The 20,237-nt window shown below is 45.2% G+C and overlaps 1 protein-coding gene across 4 annotated transcripts; it reads right to left on the reverse strand.

Annotated features, from left to right (window-relative positions):
• Window positions 1-1,288: 1,288 nt before the first annotated feature.
• On the reverse strand, window positions 1,289-19,906 carry RHBDD2 (rhomboid domain containing 2). 4 transcript variants are annotated; one of them, XM_053557493.1, is made up of 5 exons: window positions 19,658-19,904; window positions 17,206-17,256; window positions 16,390-16,797; window positions 5,526-5,676; window positions 1,289-2,225 (listed from the first exon to the last, which is right to left on the reverse strand). In XM_053557493.1, exons 1-5 carry the CDS (start codon window positions 19,842-19,844, stop codon window positions 1,874-1,876), a joined length of 1,149 nt encoding a protein of 382 aa, XP_053413468.1. In that variant the 5' UTR covers window positions 19,845-19,904; the 3' UTR covers window positions 1,289-1,873. The 4 variants fall into 4 exon arrangements, with proteins under 4 accessions (XP_053413468.1, XP_053413470.1, XP_053413469.1 ...); XM_053557495.1 differs by lacking the exon at window positions 17,206-17,256 and adding an exon at window positions 18,609-18,678 and having other exon boundaries at window positions 19,658-19,795; XM_053557494.1 differs by adding an exon at window positions 18,609-18,678 and having other exon boundaries at window positions 16,390-17,256; window positions 19,658-19,795.
• Between the last annotated feature and the right edge of the window lie 331 nt (window positions 19,907-20,237).

Genomic DNA, 20,237 nt, shown 5'->3' on the forward strand with positions numbered 1-20,237 from the left:
TGGGAAGAGTGTTCCTGGCAGGCAGGGAGTGACAAATTTCCCAAAGGCTGAGGAAAGGGTACACCAAGCGCCCCCTTCCCTCCGCAGCCCTCTTCTTCCCAGGAAAGGCCAGGGCTCAGTTAGCCAGCACACCCTCAGCTGGGGGCCTCCTCTGAGCTCCTGCCAAGCTCTCTAGCACATTCAGCTTTCCAAGGGCAGGCCCGCATTAGGGGCTCTTGTGTGTGCAGTTTACTCATACCACTGGCCCATTCCTGAGGCTCAGCACAAATTAAATAATCCGTTAGGGAAGGCAAATGGGGAGAGGGTTAGGATCTGCTCCATGTCATCTGAAATGCATGTGGGGGTGAGAAATAGTTCCATGGTGACCTGGCTTCAGGCTGTCCGTGTGTTGTGGCCAGACCAAGGGCAAGTCCCTGGCAGACCTGAGAAGCAACAGCCTCAGAGAAGCAGGGCCAACCTCTGCCCCTGCTCTGCCAGGCCCATCCTGCTTCCCTGAACTCTGGAAAACCAGGGTCAGAGGGATCCTCATGGCCTTGCTACCTGGGACTTAGGAGAGGGCCTCCTGGCCTGGCCATCACCAAAGCCCATGGCTTCTGCAGTTCCAGACAGTCCAGGTAGGAAGCCAGAGAAACAAGGCTCATAACCCTGCCATAGCAGGAGCAGGTACCCCATTCACCTGCTTCTGGGTACAGACCTGAGACTGGAGCAAAGAACACACAGCAGCCTGTGCTTCCTGAGCAACACTTTGGAAAAGGTGGCGGGTGTGGCTGGAGTCAGAAGCCCCAAGCAGAGGCTTGCCAGACTTGCTTTGTGACCTCAGACAAATCCTAGCCACAATCTGAGCACCCAAGGTCCTGGCTGGGAACCCAACTTCCCAACTCAGCTCAGGGGAAGGGCTGCCCCCAACCCTGACATTTCCTGGGGTCACTCTTCAGTCTGTTCCTAGTTAATCTACACAATCCCACGGCAGAACTCAGCACTCTTCTCCTTTTGCTTCAGGTGACAATGCTGCCAGTGCTCATGTCATTTCTCTGTGTAGTCCTGCCAGCAGCCCTTGTCACTGTGATCCTAGCTCTTAAGCTCTGGCAACACCCCCTGCCCCTTAGGGGTACTAGAAGGCTTTGCAACTCACTCCCCACAAGACCCCTCCCCCTCCACTTTGGGCATGGGTTGTCTGCCTGACCCAAACCTGGTACATCTCTCCTCTGGTCACCACACCACAGGGCCAATGCCCAAGTCTCTGTGCTGTCTGTTTTCCCCAGCCAGATCACAAATGAAGCACACTCCATTATGTGCAAGTTGGACATTATTTCTTTACACAAAGGTAATCAACACTGTGGGTCCACCAGCATGCTGCTGCAGCTCACGTGGGCTCATTCTCATTGCTTCTAGGGTAGAGGAGTCTGGGTAGGGAGGACTAAGGAGGGGGAGATATTCTACAGGCTAGGGGAGTGCCAAGCACACCAGCTGGGAGCTCCTGAAGGGCAGAGACACAGACACAGGACACTATAACCAAGAGCATGGCACACAATGACAGGAAGGATGGTGGGGCAGCTACTGCCCTCTTCTCCCACGTGTTCTCTAGGAGCTGGGGACCTGGGGCTGAGAAGCCCAGCTGTGTCACTCCAGAACCACGTGGCTTGGTGCAAGCACAGACTGTCTCACCTTATGCATCTGTAAACTGGCAACAGCAAAGGGTACTTCACGAAGCTGCCATGAGCACAAATGAGACTGAAATAGGGACATTTCTCAAAGAAGTCAACACAGAGCCTGGCACACAGGGGTGTTCAATAAATAATCTGTCTAGAAAATCTGAGTTCAGAGGATCTTCTTCAGAAGGCCAAGATATGAGATAACTTCCTTAGAAATACTCTCAGGGCATTGGGACCTTTGAGGACTCCTTGGAGCCTATAGCCCCTGGAGTGCCCAGGGCCCCAGAATATACTGTGCCAGGGCAGCTGATGGGGGGCTGGATCCCCAGGGAGGTTCCCACAGAAGCTGGGTAGACATTGGAGGAATTGGGGTTGGGACCAAAATGGTTCTGCACATAACATAGGCCAGAGGCAGGCTGGTAGGGAGGCAGGCTGGGCATGTGCCCAGGAGCACAGGTGGGCCAGGCAGCTAGTTTCTGACCACTGGCATGCTGCATCTGGGTGACAGGGTGGCTTGAGGACAGGTGAGGGTGACAGCTCTGTGTGGGATAGGAGCCGGGCACAGGGTTCAGCCTGGAATAGAACAAGAGAGAAAATGGTCACTGAGCTAGTAATGCCAAGATCACAGCACCTTATCGATTACACGAGGAAAGTGTAAAGCAGCTGCCACCCTGCTTTCTAATACAATGTGCTCTGGATATTTCCTGTGACTAGCTCCAAGTACCAAGTAAGGAAAAAGAGTAACCTTAACCAAACAGAAAACAGATGCCTGGAGATGGAAGGAGCCAGTCAGTTCCACAAGTTAGTGTATGAAGGGACTGGGCCTGGTGCTGAGGCCACATGAGGTGTAACCTGCTCACAGCAGCTCTGAAACCAGATGGAGAGACAGGACAAGGTCAGAGCAGTGTGTTTATGGCTGGCTCAACAATTCTGCCCAAAGAGAACAATCCACGTGTGGGGAGGAAGGAAGCACTCTAATGGAGTAACACAGGGCTTGGCCCTAGGCCCTGTCTGCTGTGAGATTTTCACAGCTCAAAGTCCTGACTGGTAGGAGCCCACGAGACAGATACGGGGAGCGGTCTACATAGAAGTTAAAGACCCCACCACAGACACGACTGGGACCATGAATAGAGATACATTCTAAGGGTTTTTCTCCTCTTAATTAAAAAAAAAAAAAAATTTTTTTTTTTATGTTTTTAGAAATGGGGTCTCACTCTGTTGCCCAGGCTGAGTATAGTGCCTATTCACAGGTGCAATCATTGAGCTTCACGGCCTTGAACTCCTAGGCTCAAGCATCCTCCAGCCTCAGCCTCCCAAGTAGCTGGGACTATAGGTGCATGCCACTGTACTTAGCTGCCCACTAAACTTTTGGGCAAAGTGTTAACACAATGGTGTTTGTGTTAGGTGAATGGATAGTATCTGTACACATTTCATGTAAAACTTGATCTTATAAATCACATGCTTAAGTCCAGATACAGGACATTCGATGTAACAATACTTCTCATGGCACTAAAAAAATAATTTCTATTTTTTTTTTTTTTTTTTGAGACAAAGTTCTATTATGTGGCCCTCGGTAGTGTTGTGGCATCACAGCTCACAGCAACCTCAAATTCTTGAACTTCAGTGATTCTCTTGCCTCAGCCTCCCAAGTAGCTGGGACCATAGGCACCTGCCACAATGCTCCAATGCCCAGCTATTTTTTTGTTGCAGTTGTCATTGTTTAGCAGGCCTAGGCTGGGCTCGAACCCGCCAGCTTTGGTGTATGTGGCTGGGGCCCTACCCACTGAGCTATGGGCACTACCCCCCCAAAAAATTTCTAAACCAGACCATCTAAGGAGACAGCTATCCACAAGATCATCTTACTGCCAAAACAAACTGTGTGTCATAATGCTGACCATGACCCATTGTCAGGTCACCTGAAACATAATGTTCTGTTCTGGGTCTCTGCAATAGGCCCAGGCAGTGAGGGATCAGACACTATGCCAAGTGAGGAACACAGAAAAAACAGAAAGGGCCACCATATTGCCCTTCCCCCAAATCTGGAGCAGGACCTAGCAAATTACATTTGCTCTTTCCTAGAGCAATCTCGGAAAGAGCAAATGTAATTGATTGTGGTAGAACTTTCTCATTAGAGGCTGCCTTAGAGATTAAGCTCTAGTCACTGACAGCGTGTGAGGTATGGTTGGTGACCAGTGTCAGCTATTATAGAGGGGAATCCCAGGGTGAGTTTGTATCCAAGGCCCCTAAATACCTCTCAAGAGTCTATAAGAACAATTTAAAAACCACAAAATACCCAATTCTAAATTTAGTCTCCCATACATTTAGACCCCAGGAATTACTTGACTAAAGCAAAATAGGTGAGTTTGCATTTGTTTTTCCCAATAGCCTTCCCTCCCTTTAAAAAATAGTTAAAGATATGACTCTTATGGGTGGATTTATTATATTTTATTTATTTATTGAGACAGAGCCTCATTATGTTGCCCTTGGTAGAGTGCTAGGGCATCACAGCTCACAGCAACCTCCAACTATTGGGCTTAAGCGATTCTCTTGCCTCAGCCTCCCAGTAGCTGGGACTACAGGCATCTGCCACAATGCCTGGCTATTTGTTGTTGTTGTTGTAGTTGTCATCGTTGTCTGGCAGGCCCTGGGCCAGGTTTGAACCTGCCAGCTCTGGTGTATATGGCTGGAGCCCTAGCCGCTGTGCTGCAGGCACCGAGCCTTAGGGGTGGATTTAAAACAACAAAAAAAAGGTCAAAGGCCCATGGCCAATGAAGTTTAGGAGCATTCACTGCCTGAACAAGCTCCAAGGAGCAGCTTCCAATTCAACAACAGCCCAGCATCTGGGCCAGTAAGGAGGGGAAAGTATACTCCACAGCTAGCTGAGGGCAGAAAAGTGCCACTGACAAAAGCATGTTGCCAACTAAGAAAATGCCAGGAAGGCTATATTAACCAGTTTGATGAAAATATTTCAAATTGCATATAAAACCAGTGCACGGCGCCCCGTGATGTACACAGCTATGATTTAATTTAAAAAAAAAATTAAAAAAGCATCTTGCCTTCCCAGTGGGCTCCTTCTTTTGAAGGGACCCCAAAGAAAAGAAAAACTACGAGGCTGTAAAGTCTCAGCATAGACAGAAGCAGCAGACCCACTTCCAGCAAGGCTCTTCTCCTGACTCAGTGTTACCTGGAAACACAGGTAAACCTGGGTATGAGGAAGACCCTGTTTCTCCTTGGGCTTCCTCTGTAAAATGAAGAAACAAGCCTCCATCAGCTCTGGTGGCTGACCTAGCCCTTTCCATCTGAGAGTTAATGAGGCTGGACTGGAAAATAGCAAATTGCACCTCTCTTGCTGGGTGGCTAAAAAAAACCCTGCCTCTCAGGTCCCAGGTTGCACCTCCTTGTAAGTAACCTTATCAGCTGTGTGGACCGGACCGTGTGTACTTCTTATCAAGGACCACAGTGTCCCATAGCCCAGTAACGAGTGACTAACAGAATTAGATGCAGTCAACTCTTGCCCGGTCTGTTCACAGTTGCTCAGGATTATGTACGAGTGTTCTCAAATACCTTCCCTTTCCCATCCCGATTTGGTCCCGACTCAGACAACAGTTGGGGAGAATCCCAAGTGTTCAGAAGACATTGATTTTCAAATCTGTCCACATCCCATCCCTTTATTACCCATGGCCTATAACCAGTCACATCCTCCCTAGGCCCTCAAGTTGCTTTAAGAATAAGATTGCAGGGTGGCGCCTGTGGCTCAGCGGGTAGGGTGCCGGTCCCATATGCCGGAGGTGGTGGGTTCAAACCCAGCCCCGGCCAAATTAAAAAAAAAAAAAAAAAAAAAAAAGAATAAGATTGCAGAGTTCTGTAACTTACTTCCGGCTCTGGATTGCCCTTCTTTCCGCTGAAGATCCTGAGATGTACTTGAACATGGATATCCTCCTCATCAGGCTGAAGGGGAACTTCTGATCAAGCTTCAATGCTACTCGCTCTGAGAGGTCGAGGGAATAGCAGTAAGTGAGGCCATCTGAAGTTGATTTATTAAGTAAAATTGGAAGCAGCAAAAGTGAGGAATGAACACCCCCATGCTAGAATACAAATTCCCACACTTACTCTATAGAAGCATTAATGCTTATTCCCCTACAAATTCTCGCTGGAGTTTCCAGGTCAGAGGAAATCAAAATTTCTATCCAATGCACTTCACAGGGAACATGGCCAGCAGTTGGGGAGGTAGTTAAGTGTTAACAGTTCACCTTCTCCTATACCAACCCATCTCATCTTTTGAGCCTTTCTAATCACTGCAATCAGAGTCAGAATCCTGGACTTACCTCTGCCCTTGAAGTGGGGTGAGAGGCAGGCGGCCTCCAGAGAGACTGACACCTTCTTGTACTTTTGCCCCAAATATAAAGTGCCTGCCTCCATGTCACCTAGTGAGCTACACATGAGCCTCTTTGGCAATGCTCCCTCTACACTGTTACCATCCCCAGTGACTTGATGGTGGCATCCTGATCATCTGACTTATGTCAGCCCACCTCTAAGCAGCCACAAAAATTTGGCCTTCATTTATTCACATATCCTTTCCATAAATAGTGGACATCTATCCTATGCCTGCACTGAAGCATTAGTAATTGGCTCTAGGAGGCAGGAGCGGGCAGATAGCCTGAGCACACGGGTTCGAGACCAGCCTGAGTTAGGGTGAGACCCTGCCTCTAAAAAAAGCCAGGCATTAGCCTTAAAGAAAGATGGAGACTTTACCTCTTTCAAGTTTACATGGAGCTGGAACATATTCTTCTTAGTAAAGTATCTCAAGAATGGAGGAAAAAGTATCCAGTGTACTTAGCCCTACTATGAAACTAATTTATGGCTTTCATATGAAAGCTGTAACCCAGTTACAACCTAAGAATATGGGGAAGAGGGAGGGGGAGGATGGGCGGAGGGAGGTGATTGGTGGGATCACACCTATGGTGCATCTTACAAGGGTACATGTGAAACTTAGTAAATGTAGAATATAAATGTCTTAACACAATAACTAAGAAAATGCCAGGAAGGTTAGTTAACCAGTGATGAAAATATGTCAAATGGTCTATAAAACCAGTATGGTACCCCATGATCGCATTAATGCACACAGCTATGATTTAATAAAAAAAAAATTTCGTTTATGTTAACATGTAATCTGTATGTTATTGTCATTTTAAATAAATATATAAATATTAAAGTGTCACACTTTATGGGGGCAAGACATGATTGCAAGAGGGACTTTACCTAACAATTGCAATCAGTGTAACCTGGCTTATTGTACCCTCAATGAATCCCCAACAATAAAAATAAATAAATAAATAAATATTAAAAAAACAAAAGCTGGGCATTGTGGTGGGCACTATAGTCCCAGCTACTTGGGAGGCCGAGGCAAGAGAACTGCTTGAACCTAAGACTTTGAGGTTGCTGTGAGCTATGGTGCCATAGCATTCTACAGAGGGCAACAGCTTGAGATTGTCTTAAAAAAGAATTTGTAATTGGGGTAGAACAGGTGGTGATAGGCAAAAGCTTATCTGTAAGATCATGCTAGGGAACCTAACCTAGTCTAGGGAGACTGAAGACAGCTTTCATTAAGGAGGTAACATGGATGACAAATACTAAGTCATGAGTAGCAACAGCTAGGCAAAGATGAGGTGGTGGAGAAAGGATGTAGGGAAGCACCACCAAGAAAAAGGCATTCCTTGAGGCAATGTTCTTAACTGAAATGCAACATTTTTAGCAATACAGTTCTTTGCTAGGTTAGGCCATCTCACTTAATGGCAGTAGCACCTGGTTATTTGGCCTTGCAAATTCCTAAACTCTTTCAAGAAGGACAGAATAGTTCCAAATACTGATGATAAGTGATAACCAATACTGCAGGAAGTCATAATTTGTCCTGGCTGATGACTTGCGAAGGATCGCAAGAATCTATTCCAGGCTGGGAGCAATGGCTCATGCCCGTAATCCTAGCACTCTGGGAGGCCGAGGTGGGTGTCTTACCTGAGCTCACAGATTTGAGACCAGCCTGAGTCAGAGCAAGACTTCCTCTCTAAAAATAGCCGGGCATTGTGTACAATTGTTAATCCATTCATGGATTGATATGTATTTGGGCTGCTTCCATGACTTGGCAATTAAGAATTGGGCTGCAATAAACATTCTGGTGCAAAAAAAAAAAACATAGCCGGGCATTGTGGTGGGCACTTGTAGTCCCAGCTTGAGCCCAAGAGTTTGAGGTTGCTATGAGCTATGATGTCACAGCACTCTACTGAGGGTGACAAAATGAGACTCTGCCTCAAAAAAAAAAAAAAAAGCAAAAGAAGGGTGGCACCTGTGGCTCAGTGAGTAGGGCGCAGGCCCCACATACCGAGGGTGGCGAGTTCAAACCCGGCCCCAGCCAAACTGCAACAAAAAACAGCCGGGTGTTGTGGTGGGCACCTGTAGTCCCAGCTACTGGGAGGTTGAGGCAAGAGCTGGAGGTTGCTGTGAGCTATGACACCACAGCACTGTACAGAGGGTGACAGAGTGAAACTGTCTCTAAAAAAAAAAAAAAAATCAAAAGAATCCATTCCACTTGACTCTGACGGAAGTAATAATGTTAGTCTTCTCATCCTAAATAACTACAAACCAGGACACAATATCTGTTTTTTTTTTTTGTAGAGACAGAGTCTCACTGTCCCGCCCTCGGTAGAGTGTCGTGGTGTCACACGGCTCACAGCAACCTCTAACTCTTGGGCTTCTGCGATTCTCTTGCCTCAGCCTCCCGAGCAGCTGGGACTACAGGCGCGCACCAGAACGCCCAGCTATTTTTTTGTCGCAGTTTGGCCGGGGCTGGGTTTGAACCCGCCACCCTCGGCATATGGGGCCGGCGCCCTACTCACTGAGCCACAGGTGCCGCCCAAGGACACAATATCTTAAACAACTGTTTTCAGAGTTTGGATAACCAAACAGTGCTGGACTGTGACCCCTATGATAAGGGAAACAAACTAAGCCCCAAAGTCAGGCTGGCTTTCTGCCTAGAGGTACTTTCCAAACTGCAACAGAGTGTACCATTTGTTGCTAAACCAGAGAGACAGAAAAAAAAGTTTGGGAAGTATGAAATGGCTGAGATTTGCAGATCAGCATAACGGAGGAAAAGGGAGGTACTGCTCAGAAAAAGAGCTTTAGAAATCTGCAACACCCATAGCTCAGTGGGTAGGGCACTGGCCACATACATCAAGGCTGGCAGGTTTGAACTTGGCCTGGGCCAGCTAAAAAACAATGACAACTGCAACAACAAAAAAAGAAATAGCTAGGCATCATGGTGGGCGCCTGTAGTTCCAGCTACTTGGGAGGCTGAGGCAAGAGAATCGTTAAGCCCAAGAGTTTGAGGTTGCTGTGAGCTGATGCCATGGTACCCTACCTAGGTGACAGCTTGAGATTGTCACCAAAAATAAATAAATAAATAAATAAACAAAATCTGGATAGGAATTCCAAGTCTTTGCACAAAGTGTACCTGCATAGGCTGAGACTCCTCAAGCCAAGCAAGAATAACTACTGGGATGGGCTGGGCATGGTGGTTCACACCTGTAATCCTAGCACTCTGGGAGGCTGAGGTGGGCAGATTGCCTGAGCTCACATTTGAGACCAGTCTTAGCAAAAGAGAAATCCAGTCTCCAAAAATAGCCGGGCATTGGCTTGGCACCCATAACTCAATGGTTAGGGCACTGGTCACATACACCGAGGAAGGCGGGTTCGAACTCCGCCAGGACCTGCTAAACAATGACAACTGCTGGGCGGCGCCTGTGGCTCAGTGAGTAGGGCGCTGGCCCCATATGCCGAGGGTGGCGGGTTCAAACCCAGCCCCGGCCAAACTGCAACAAAAAAAATAGCCGGGTGTTGTGGTGGGCACCTGTAGTCCCAGCTGCTTGGGAGGCTGAGGCAAGAGAATCGCGTAAGCCCGAGAGTTAGAGGTTGCTGTGAGCCGTGTGACGCCACGGCACTCTACCCAAGGGAGGTACAGTGAGACTCTGTCTCTACAAAAAAAAAAAAAAAAAAAAAATTCCAATTTAAAAACAAACAAACAAAAAAAAAAAAACAATGACAACTGCAACAACAAAATAGCCGGGAGTTGTGGCAAGTGCCTGTAGTCCCAGTTACTTGGGAGGCTGAGACAAAAGAATCACTTGAGCCCAAGAGCTTGAGGTTGCTGTGTGAGCTGTAATGCCATGGCACTCTACCGGCAACAAGAAAAAACAAAACAAAACAGAACAAGATGAAGAATCACTACTGGGGAAACAATAGCCACTGGGGAGTGGTAAGGGGCTGGAGGGTTGAAACCCAGCCTGGGCCTGCTAATCAACAATGACAACTACAACAACAACAACAAAACAGCCGGACATTGTGGCAGGCACCTATAGTCCTAGCTACTTGGGAGGCTGAGGCAAGAGAATCGCTTGAGCCCAAGAATTTGAGGTTGCTGTGAGCTGTGACACCATAGCACTCTATCAAAGGTGACATAGACTGTCTCAAAAAAAAAAAAAAAATTCTTGGAGCTCACACAGGGTAGGGACACATTTGAGTTCCAACTGGACAGAGAGAAGAGATCTCACTGAACACCTGGAGCATTCATAAGAGACTTCTAAAGTAAAAAAGTTTATTCTAGGGTGGCGCCTATGGCTCAAAGGAGTAGGGCACTAAGCGGAGGTGGTGGGTTCAAACCTGACCCTGGCCAAAAAACTCCAAAAAAACAAACAAACAAAAAAAGCTTATTCTAAACTAGCACTGAATAAAAGCTTATTCTAGACTCTACCTAAAAGAGTAAACCTTAAAAATAAACCTTAAGTTTCAAGCTAATCTTCAAGTAAATTAACTGCCAGTCAGAATAAAAATCAATATTCTGTAAAGAAAAATAATAAAATCCAGCTCTCAAAAATAAGCATTCAGTATCTGGCATAAAATAAAAAATTACCAGACATGCAAAGCAATAAGATAATGTCTATAATTTGAAAGAAAATCAATTGATAGAAAAAACAAATAGATCCAGAAATGGTAGAGATGACAGTATTAACAGACAAGGACTTTAAAAGTTATTATAAAAATAAGTATTAAAAATGTAAGCATTTATTTATTTTTTTTTTTTTAATTTGGCCGGGGCTGGGTTTGAACCCGCCACCTCCGGCATATGGGACTGGCGCCCTACCCGCTGAGCCACAGGCGCCGCCCCAAAAATGTAAGTATTTAAAGGAAAACATAATAAAGGAACAGATAGACTCTGTACAGAAATGAAAACTATAAAAAAGAAACAAATGGGGGATTACACCTGCGGTGCATCTTACAAGGGTACATGTGCAACTTAGTAAATGTAGAATGTAAATGTCTTAACACAATAACTAAGAAAATGCCAGGAAGGCTATGTTAACCAGTGTGATGAAAATGTGTAAAACAGTCTATAAAACCAGTGTATGGTGCCCCATGATCGCATTAATGTACACAGCTATGATTTAATAAAAAAAAAAGAAACAAATGGAACCCGTTGATCTGAAATACAAACATGTGAAATGTAAACACAATATTTGAAATGAAGTTTAACATCAAATTAGACACTATGGAAGAAAAGATTATAGAACTGGAAAAGGTTGGGAAAAAAGCAATGAACAGAGCCTCAGTTATCCATTGAGCAATATCAAGTAGTCTAACACACGTGTAGCTAGAGCCCCACAAAAAAGAGGAGAAAATAGGATAAAAAATATTAAGAAATAATGATGGCAGGCACCCGTAACTCAGTGGTTAGGGAGTGTTGGGTAGTCTGGCACTGTGGCGGGTGCCTGTAGTGCTAGCTACTTAGGAGGCTGAGGCAAGAGAATCACTTGAGCCCAGGAGTTTGAGGTTGCTGTGAGCTGACGCCACGGCACTGTACTGAGGGTGACACAGTAAGACTGTCTAAAAAAAAAAAAGGCTGTGGGAGGGGTGATCCAGGGAGAGCAAAGAAAGCAAGAATTCTATATTTAGTGAAATAAAAGCATTTTAAGACAATCAAAAGCTGAGAGAATTTGTCACCAGTAAATCTGCTACACAAGCAATGTTAAAGGAAAATGATACCATGTAGAAACTTGGATCTACATAAATGTGAACTAGAAATCTGCACAAACTATAAATGGTAGGGCGGCGCCTGTGGCTCAGTCAGTAAGGCGCCGGCCCCATATACCGAGGGTGACGGGTTCAAACCCAGCCTCGGCCAAACTGCAACCAAAAAATAGCCGGGTGTTGTGGCGGGCGCCTGTAGTCCCAGCTACTCGGGAGGCTGAGGCAAGAGAATTGCTTAAGCCCAGGAGTTGGAGGTTGCTGTGAGCTGTGTGAGGCCACGGCACTCTACCAAGGGCCATAAAGTGAGACTCTTGTCTCTACAAAAAAAAACAAAAAAACAAAAAAAAACCCAACAAACTATAAATGGTAGATATGTGGATAAATGTCTGCTTATATTTCAATTTTTAAAAATATAATTGACTGCTTCAAATAAAAACAATAGTGATTTATCATGAAGTAAACATATGACAACAAGAATGCAAAAGATGAAAAGGAAAATAAAAATACAATGGTGTTAAGATACATTATATATAAAGAGGCATATTATTTGAAAGTAGTCTATAATAAAGTAAAAAGGCATATTTAACCTCTGCAGAGGTGTTCAACCTGTAGCCCAAAGGCCACATGCTGATTATTTGAGGACTGTTTTGCTTATCTGTGGTGTCAGATAGCACAAAAAGTAGTTTTTTTGATCAGTTTTTGTTAATGTTTGTGTATTTAATCCGTGGCCCAAGAGTACTCTTCTTCCAATTAGTTGCAGAGAAGAAAAGTAGTTGAAGATCCCTGCTACAGCAACTGCTAAATAAACAAAAACAACCCCCCCCCAAAACTATCAAAGAGGTAAAGCTAATAAGCAACCACACACAATTACATTAAATACTCAAAAAAAAAAAAAGCACTTGAAGGCAGGGAGAGAGAGAAAATATAAGAACATGGAATATATGGAACAAATACCAAGCTTAATAGACTTAAACCCAAGTGTATAAATAATTACAATGAATGTAAATGGGCTCAGCATGCCCTTTAAAAGGCAGAGATTGTCAAATTGGAGGATCAGCTATGTGCCATCCACAAATATGTTAAAAACACAAGGATATGGCCAGGTGCAGTGGCTCATGCCTGTAATCCTAGCACTCTGGGAACCCAATGCAAGCGGATTGCTTGAGTTCAGGAGTTTGCTTGAGTTTAGGAGTTCAAAATCAGCCTGAGTAAAAGTGAAACCTCTTCTCCAAAAATAGCTGGGCCTTGTGGCAGGTGCCTGTAGTTCCACCTACTCAGTAGGCTGAGGCAAGAGGATTGCTTGAGCCCAAGTGTTTGAGGTTGCTGTGAGCTATAAGGCCACAGCACTCAACCCCAGGGCAACTGAGTAAGATTCTGTCTCAAAACAACAACAACAACAACAACAACAAAAAAAAACAGGGATAAAAAAATATAGACCACGGGCAGCACCTGTGGCTCAAAGGAGTAGGGCACCAGCCCCATGTACTGGAGGTGGTGGGTTCAAACCCAGCCCCAGCCAAAAAAAACCACATATATATAGACCATGTAAACCCTAACTGTAAGAAAGCAGAAAGCTAAAATAATTATGTTAATTTCAAGCAATATAGACATTAGGGTAAAGAATATTACTGGAGATTAAAAGGATCGATTTCATGATGATAAGGGGTTAATTCATTCACATGACATATAATTTTTTTTGAGACAGTCTCACTCTATCACCCTGGGTAGTGTGCCATGGTGTCATAACTCACAGCAACCTCAAACTCTTGGGCTCAAGCAATCTTCTTGCCTCAGCCTCTGAGTAGCTGGGACTATGGGTGCCCACCACAACGGATGGCTAGTTTTTTTGGGTTTTTGTTTGTTTGTTTTTGGCTGGGGCTGGGTTTGAACCCAACACCTCCAGCATATGGGGCCGGCGCCCTACCTCTTTGAGCCACAGCTGCCGCCCTAGTTTTTCTATTTTTTAGTTTAGATGGGGGTCTCTCTCTTGCTCAGGCTGGTCTTGAACTCCTAAGATCAGGTGATTCACCTGTGTTGGCCTCCCAGAGTGCTAGGATTACAGGTGTAAGCCACCACACTCAGTTTATAATCCTAATTATGTATACATTCAATAATAGAGCTTCAAAATACATGAAGCAAAAACTGTGAAATGAAAGACAAAAATAGAAAATCCACAATTATAGTTGGAAATTTCAACAGTCCTCTCTCAATGAGTGATAAAACAAGTGTAAAGATATAGAAGACTTGAACATCAATCAATACCTTGACCTGAGATCTACAGAACACAATACCAATCAGGAATGTATGTTATTTTCAAGTACACATAGAATAGTCACCAAGATATACCACTAGCTGGGTCAGAAACTATATAAAAGAACTGGAATCATGCAAAGAGTGTTCTGACCATATGAAATCAAATTAGAAATGAACAGCAGGGCGGCGCCAGTGGCTCAGTTGGTAGGGCGCCGGCCCCATATACCGAGTGTGGCGGGTTCAAACCCAGCCCCGGCTGAACTGCAACCAAAAAATAGCTGGGCGTTGTGGCGGGCGCCTGTAGTCCCAGCTACTTGGGAGGCTGAGGCAAGAGAATCGCTTAAGCCCAGGAGTTGGAGGTTGCTGTGAGCTGTGTGATGCCATGGCACACTGCTGAGGGCCATAAAGTGAGACTCTGTCTCTACAAAAAAAAAGAAATAAACAGCAAAGGCTTGGCCCCTGTAGCTCAGCAGCTAGGGCGCCAGCCACATACACCAGAGCTGATGGTTTCAAATCCAGTCCGGGCCTGCCAAAAAACAATGACAACTACAACAAAAAAATAGCCAGGTGTTGTGGCAGGTGCCTACAGTCCCAGCGACTTGGGAGGCTGAGGCAAGAGAATCACCTGAGCCCATAGAGTTTGAGGTTGCTGTGAGCTATGACACCATGGCACTCTACCAAGGGTGACATAGTCTCCGGCTCAAAATAAAATAAATAAATAAATAAAAAGAAATAAACAGCAAAAAGAAATCTGAAAAATCTCCAAATATTTAGAAATTAAGCATCTCGGGCGGCGCCTGTGGCTCAGTCGGTGGGGCGCCGGCCCCATATGCCAAGGGTGGCGGGTTCGAGCCTGGCCCTGGCCAAAACTGCAACCAAAAAATAGCCGGGCGTTATGGCGGGCACCTGTAGTCCCAGCTACTCGGGAGGCTGAGGCAAGAGAATCGCTTAAGCCCAGGAGTTGGAGGTTGCTGTGAGCTGTGTGAGGCCACAGCTCTCTACCAAGGGCCATAAAGTGAGACTCTGTCTCTACAAAAAAAAAAAGAAATTAAGCATCTCATTTATAAATAATCCTTAAAGAAGAAATCCCAAGGAAAATTAGAAAATATTTTTGACTGAGTGATAATGAAAACACAACTTATCAAATGTTGTAGGATACAGATAAGGTAGTACTTGCAAGGGGAGTTAATAGCTTAAGATTTTTATGTTAGATGATAAAGGTTTAAAATAAATGAAATTAAATTAACATTTAAAAATAAGATAAGAGCTATGTTATCAATCATAATCTTTTAACTCAGATTTCAGGAGTACCCCTTTGTTTAAACCTCAACACTATCAACTTTGATTTTTAAAAAAGTAACCCTGCTTTGTATTTATATATACATATTTTTGCCTAATTGCCAGAATATTTATACAAAGGCTGTAAGGTTTCTCTAAAGTTTTTAACCACCCATACAGTAAAAGTCTACCCTTCTTTGAGTTTTCTTTTCTGAGAAAAACTTAACAAAAATAAACATCATTTCCCATTCCTTTCATGGAACATCTCCCAACTTATGGGTATGTCAGATTCTTCCAATGAAAATTCTTAGCATGATTAGTCAAATCCAGGCTTATGCCTCAGTCTATAAGAATAAAAAGGGCGGCGCCTGTGGCTCAGTGAGTGGGGCACCAGCCCCATATGCTGAGGGTGGCGGGTTCAAACCCAGCCCCGGCCAAACTGCAACAAAAAAATAGCCGGGCGTTGTGGCGGGCGCCTGTAGTCCCAGCTGCTTGGGAGGCTGAGGCAGGAGAATCGCCTAAGCTCAGGAGCTGGAGGTTGCTGTGAGCTGTGTGATGCCACGGCACTCTACCCGAGGGCAATAAAGTGAAACTCTGTCTCTACAAAAAAAAAAAAAAAAAAAGAATAAAAAGTTAAATCGGCATAGTACTGCCAGTATTATGGTGATATTTTCCAGACGAGAAAATTCTGGTCCAGAGAGGGGAGGTGAACTGCCCAGGGCTACATGGTTTTTTTTTTTTTTTTGTAGAGACAGAGTCTCACTTTATGGCCCTTGGTAGAGTGCTATGGCCTCACACAGCTCACAGCAACCTCCAACTCCCGGGCTTAAGCGATTCTCTTGCCTCAGCCTCCCGAGTAGCTAGGACTACAGGTGCCCGCCACAACGCCCGGCTATTTTTTTTTTTGGTTGCAGTTTGGCCGGGGCCGGGTTTGAACCCGCCACCCTCGGTACATGGGGCCGGCGCCCTACGGACTGAGCCACAGGCGCCGCCCAGGGCTACATGGTTTTTATAGCTGAAGCTGGAACCTATGGTGCCAACAGCTGAGTCCAAGACTCTCCTCTCTACACAGACACTCTTAGTTTTCCCTTTCGCATGGCATTATTCTATGATTCTCTTTTAGAAAGGATACATGCTAGCCCAATTGAAAGTCCACAGACATTACTGAGGAAAGAGGTCTGGGGAATGAGCCAAGAGGCGCCTAGCAAGAGCCATGGCACCAGTACTGAGGGCACAACCACACCAAACACTAGGGCCCGCCTCATCCGGGAGCGGACAGAGGTGACTCCCAGCATGGCAAAAGCCACTGGGGTGAAACCTCTGGCATCCTCCACCTCCCCCAGCTTTGATAGTGATGACACAGCCTCAAACGACAAGAAGATGATAGCAGAGAAGACGGCGAAGATCAAGGTGAAGAAGCAGTGGCGGACGGTGCCCACGGTTCTCTCAAAATTGCCAGCAAAGCGCCAGATGATGATGGCACCGCAGAGCAGGGAGATCGGATTCTCATAGACAAAGATGTAGGTCACCAGCCTGTAAACTAAAGAGGAAGCTGGGTTAGAGGCCTGATGCTGGGTTGCTCCAAGGGGGGATAGCCAGGTTATAAGCCATCTAGAAGAGGGGAGAGCAGCCCCATGTTAGAGAAATGAAAGCCAGTGAAAATCAGCTGAAGCCAAGACAAGCAGTGGGAGGTAACAATGAAGGACTCAAAGAGACAATATAGAGCCACGAATATCTAATCCTTGTTCTTTTCCAGACCTGGAGCAAGTCTCAGTATCTGACTTCCATATGGGAAAAATATAATAGTTTTTGGCATGGGGTGGCCTCTGAATTTGTAAAGTACTTTATAATCCTTTTTTAAGTTTTAAAACTGACCTACCTCACTGGGCAGTTTGAGTGTTAATTAATTGTGACAGCTTCAGGGTAGATTGAATGGGTGTTACTTAACTCTGTGTGCCAGTCTCCTCAGCTGTAATCCTGACCTCTCCTTCCATAGTGGCTGTTCAGAGGAAGAAAAAATGGACCATGAATTATTTTGCAGCTATGAGGATTATAAAACTATCATTATTAATAGATACAGAAGTCTTCCTTGAAAGTGCTTATCCAATCTTATAGTAGAATGATGCTTTACGTGCAATAAGACAGCAAAGAATCCTACTTTTATCTTTCTTAAAACAGTTGGCGAGGCTGGGTATGGTGGCTCATGCTTGTTATCCCAGCACTCTGGGAGGCCAAGGTGGGTGGACTGCTTGACCTCACAAGTTCGAAACAAGCCTGAGCCAGAGCAAGACCCCATCTCTAAAAATAGCTGGGCATTGTGGCAGGTGCCTGTACTCCTAGCTACTTGGGAGGCTGAGGCAAGAAAATCATTTACGTCCAAGAGCTTGAGGTTGCTGTGAGATATGACTCCATGGCACTCTCCCAAAGGCGACAAAGTGAGACTCTGTCTCAAAAAATAAAAATAGGCTCTGTGCCTATAGCTCAGCAGCTAGGGCACTGGCCACATACACTAGGGCTGGCAGGTTTAAACCTGGCCCAGCGCCTGCCAAACAACGACAACTACAACAAAAAAAATAGTTGAGTGTTGTGGCAGGCACCTGTAGTCCCAGCTACTTGGGAGGTTGAGGCAAGAGAACTGCTTAAGCCCAAGAGTTTGAAGTTGCTGTGAGCTGTGAGCTGCCATGGGACTCTACCAAGGGCGACATAGTAAGACTGTCTCAAAAAAAAAAAAAAAATTAATTAAAAATAAATTCTTTACCAGGTTTTTGTTTCTAGTCCTTATTTTAAACATTGTTATTGTCATTAAAATTTAAGTCTTTTTAATTTTGTGAAGGCAAAAAAATGGAAACCTAATAAATACATGTATATGTAAAAATAAAAAATAAATTAATAATAAATAAATAAATAAATAAATAAAAACAGTTGGCTATCTTATATACTTAATGTTCCTGCAGGCCAAAACACTAAACTAAAAGAGGGAGAGTAATGAATTGACAATAACAGTTAACATTGGACTTGGGAGTCTAAGACTTGGAGGGGACCTTGGTTTTACCATATCCAGGTTGGCTGAGCTTAGTCAAGTCACAGGTCCTCTCTGTTTCAGTTTCTTCATTTTAAGGTAACAAGGTAACTCTTGAGGCCTTCAAAGGTCCTTAAGGTATTAAGGTATATAACTAATGCCTACATGTCCATAAAACCCACACCCAGAGAAGCTGTGAACTAAAGGAAAAAAATGGAGGTTGAAGTTAGGCTGGCATTTTGCTTCTGTTTATGAGGAAGTGCTGTGTGTATCTAGGAGAGGGAGGAGCAGTTTTGAATTTGAGCAGGAAAGCGGGCTATGGAACTATATACCTCAGTCAGGCCATCTCCAGAAGGCTTCATTATTTGAAGAATACTTCATTATTGTTGAGTACTTCCAAAACTGAAATTCCAAGTATAAATGTGAAAAGATTCTAGAAGCAACTCTATGTCATTTGGAGATTATATCCCCCAAGGTTCCAGTTCCAAAACAGGACATAATAAAAAGAAAAATCTATCTTTGATGGTTAGGAAGAAAAACATAAAAAAAAAAAAAAAGAAAGAAAAGAAAGAAAGAAAGAGAAAGAAAAGGAAAAAAAACCGTGTTTGAGATAGTTCTTGTCTCAATTGTATGACTTAACAGCTATGAGACTCTCTGCATTAAGCCTCACTCTCATCTCACTAATGGGCAGAAATAAAGCCTACATCAGGGATCACTGTAAATTAAGATTAATGCATGTGTCCTTCACAAAACAGTAAGAACTATAGTCAATTTCCTATAGTCCCAGAAAATGAGTAAGAAATGGAGACTAGGAATGTCTCTTACCAGTGGATATTGATACTTAATTGGTCTGCAAAATTTCTCTTCCCCAGAGAAAACAAACACCTCATCCAAAGCGGAAGCCCCTCCCCCCATGAGCTGACAATGGAAGTCAGGATTAAGACACAAACGAAGCAACAGAAAAAATTCCAAATTTCCAGGGGACAGGACGTTTATAGGGATTATAGGGGAGCAGAAAAAGCTCGATTACGGTAATGAAGGTGAGAAAAAATATTTTTCAGTGGAGCTTAGGCCTAAAACATACGTAGGTGGGTATGTGAAATGAGAGGGGTAAAGGAAAAATCCTTGTCCCCGGAGAGCAAGGTAAAGTTTGCTACCAAATGGATATGGGGCTTTGACCAGTCTGGTGGCGACAGGGAAGGGAACAAATTTGGGTAGGGAATAGAGTACAGTGAAGACGAAAATGGGGCTCTGCAGAGACAAAGTCGCGGGATATGGGGACCAAGAGACGGTGCTGGAGGCTGCTGCTGTGGCTGGGGAGAACGGTGATGCCCTGGAGGTGAGGCTGATGCCCCGCGGTCCCAGCCCCGCCCCTGCTCACCTTGCCAGTTGCGCAGGGCCTCAGACTTCAGCGAGAGGCCAGAAGGCGCCAGGGGTGGCTGTAGCAGGAACAGGCGGGGCCCGGACACCAGCAACGAGAGCAGCGCAGTGAAGAAGGTGGCGGATGGCACCTCCGGACACAAGCACCAACTCCGAAACCCAGGCCCCGAGGCCGCCACTGCCGCCATAGTCACTGCGCGCCTCTTTGGCTCCGGCCACTTGTCCACAGCTTCTTCCGCTTCTCTGCGGCTGTCTCCCCTGGCAACAGCAGAGGAGGCCGGAAGACCCGCCTACTCTGAGCTCCGCTCTGCACGGAGCTCCCAATCCAGTCGCGCGGACTAGCCCTTTCCTGCGCGCGCGGGAACCGGGAAGGGTGTGTTCTGTACCTGCTGGTCCTTAGCGCAGGCGTGAGTGGTGCTCCTTCAGTGAGTCAGGTGTTCTCGCTGTATATAGCTTATTATATACAGGTATAGCTCTATACCTTACGGTTCATAGAGCCCTTTCATACCACACCCCCCACTTGTGGTTTATCCCCCATACGCCAAAGAGGAAACAGCCCTAGGGAGATCCCTGGGTAATCC

The sequence above is a fragment of the Nycticebus coucang genome, chromosome 12 (assembly GCF_027406575.1).
Source record: "Nycticebus coucang isolate mNycCou1 chromosome 12, mNycCou1.pri, whole genome shotgun sequence".
NCBI lineage: Eukaryota > Metazoa > Chordata > Mammalia > Primates > Lorisidae > Nycticebus > Nycticebus coucang.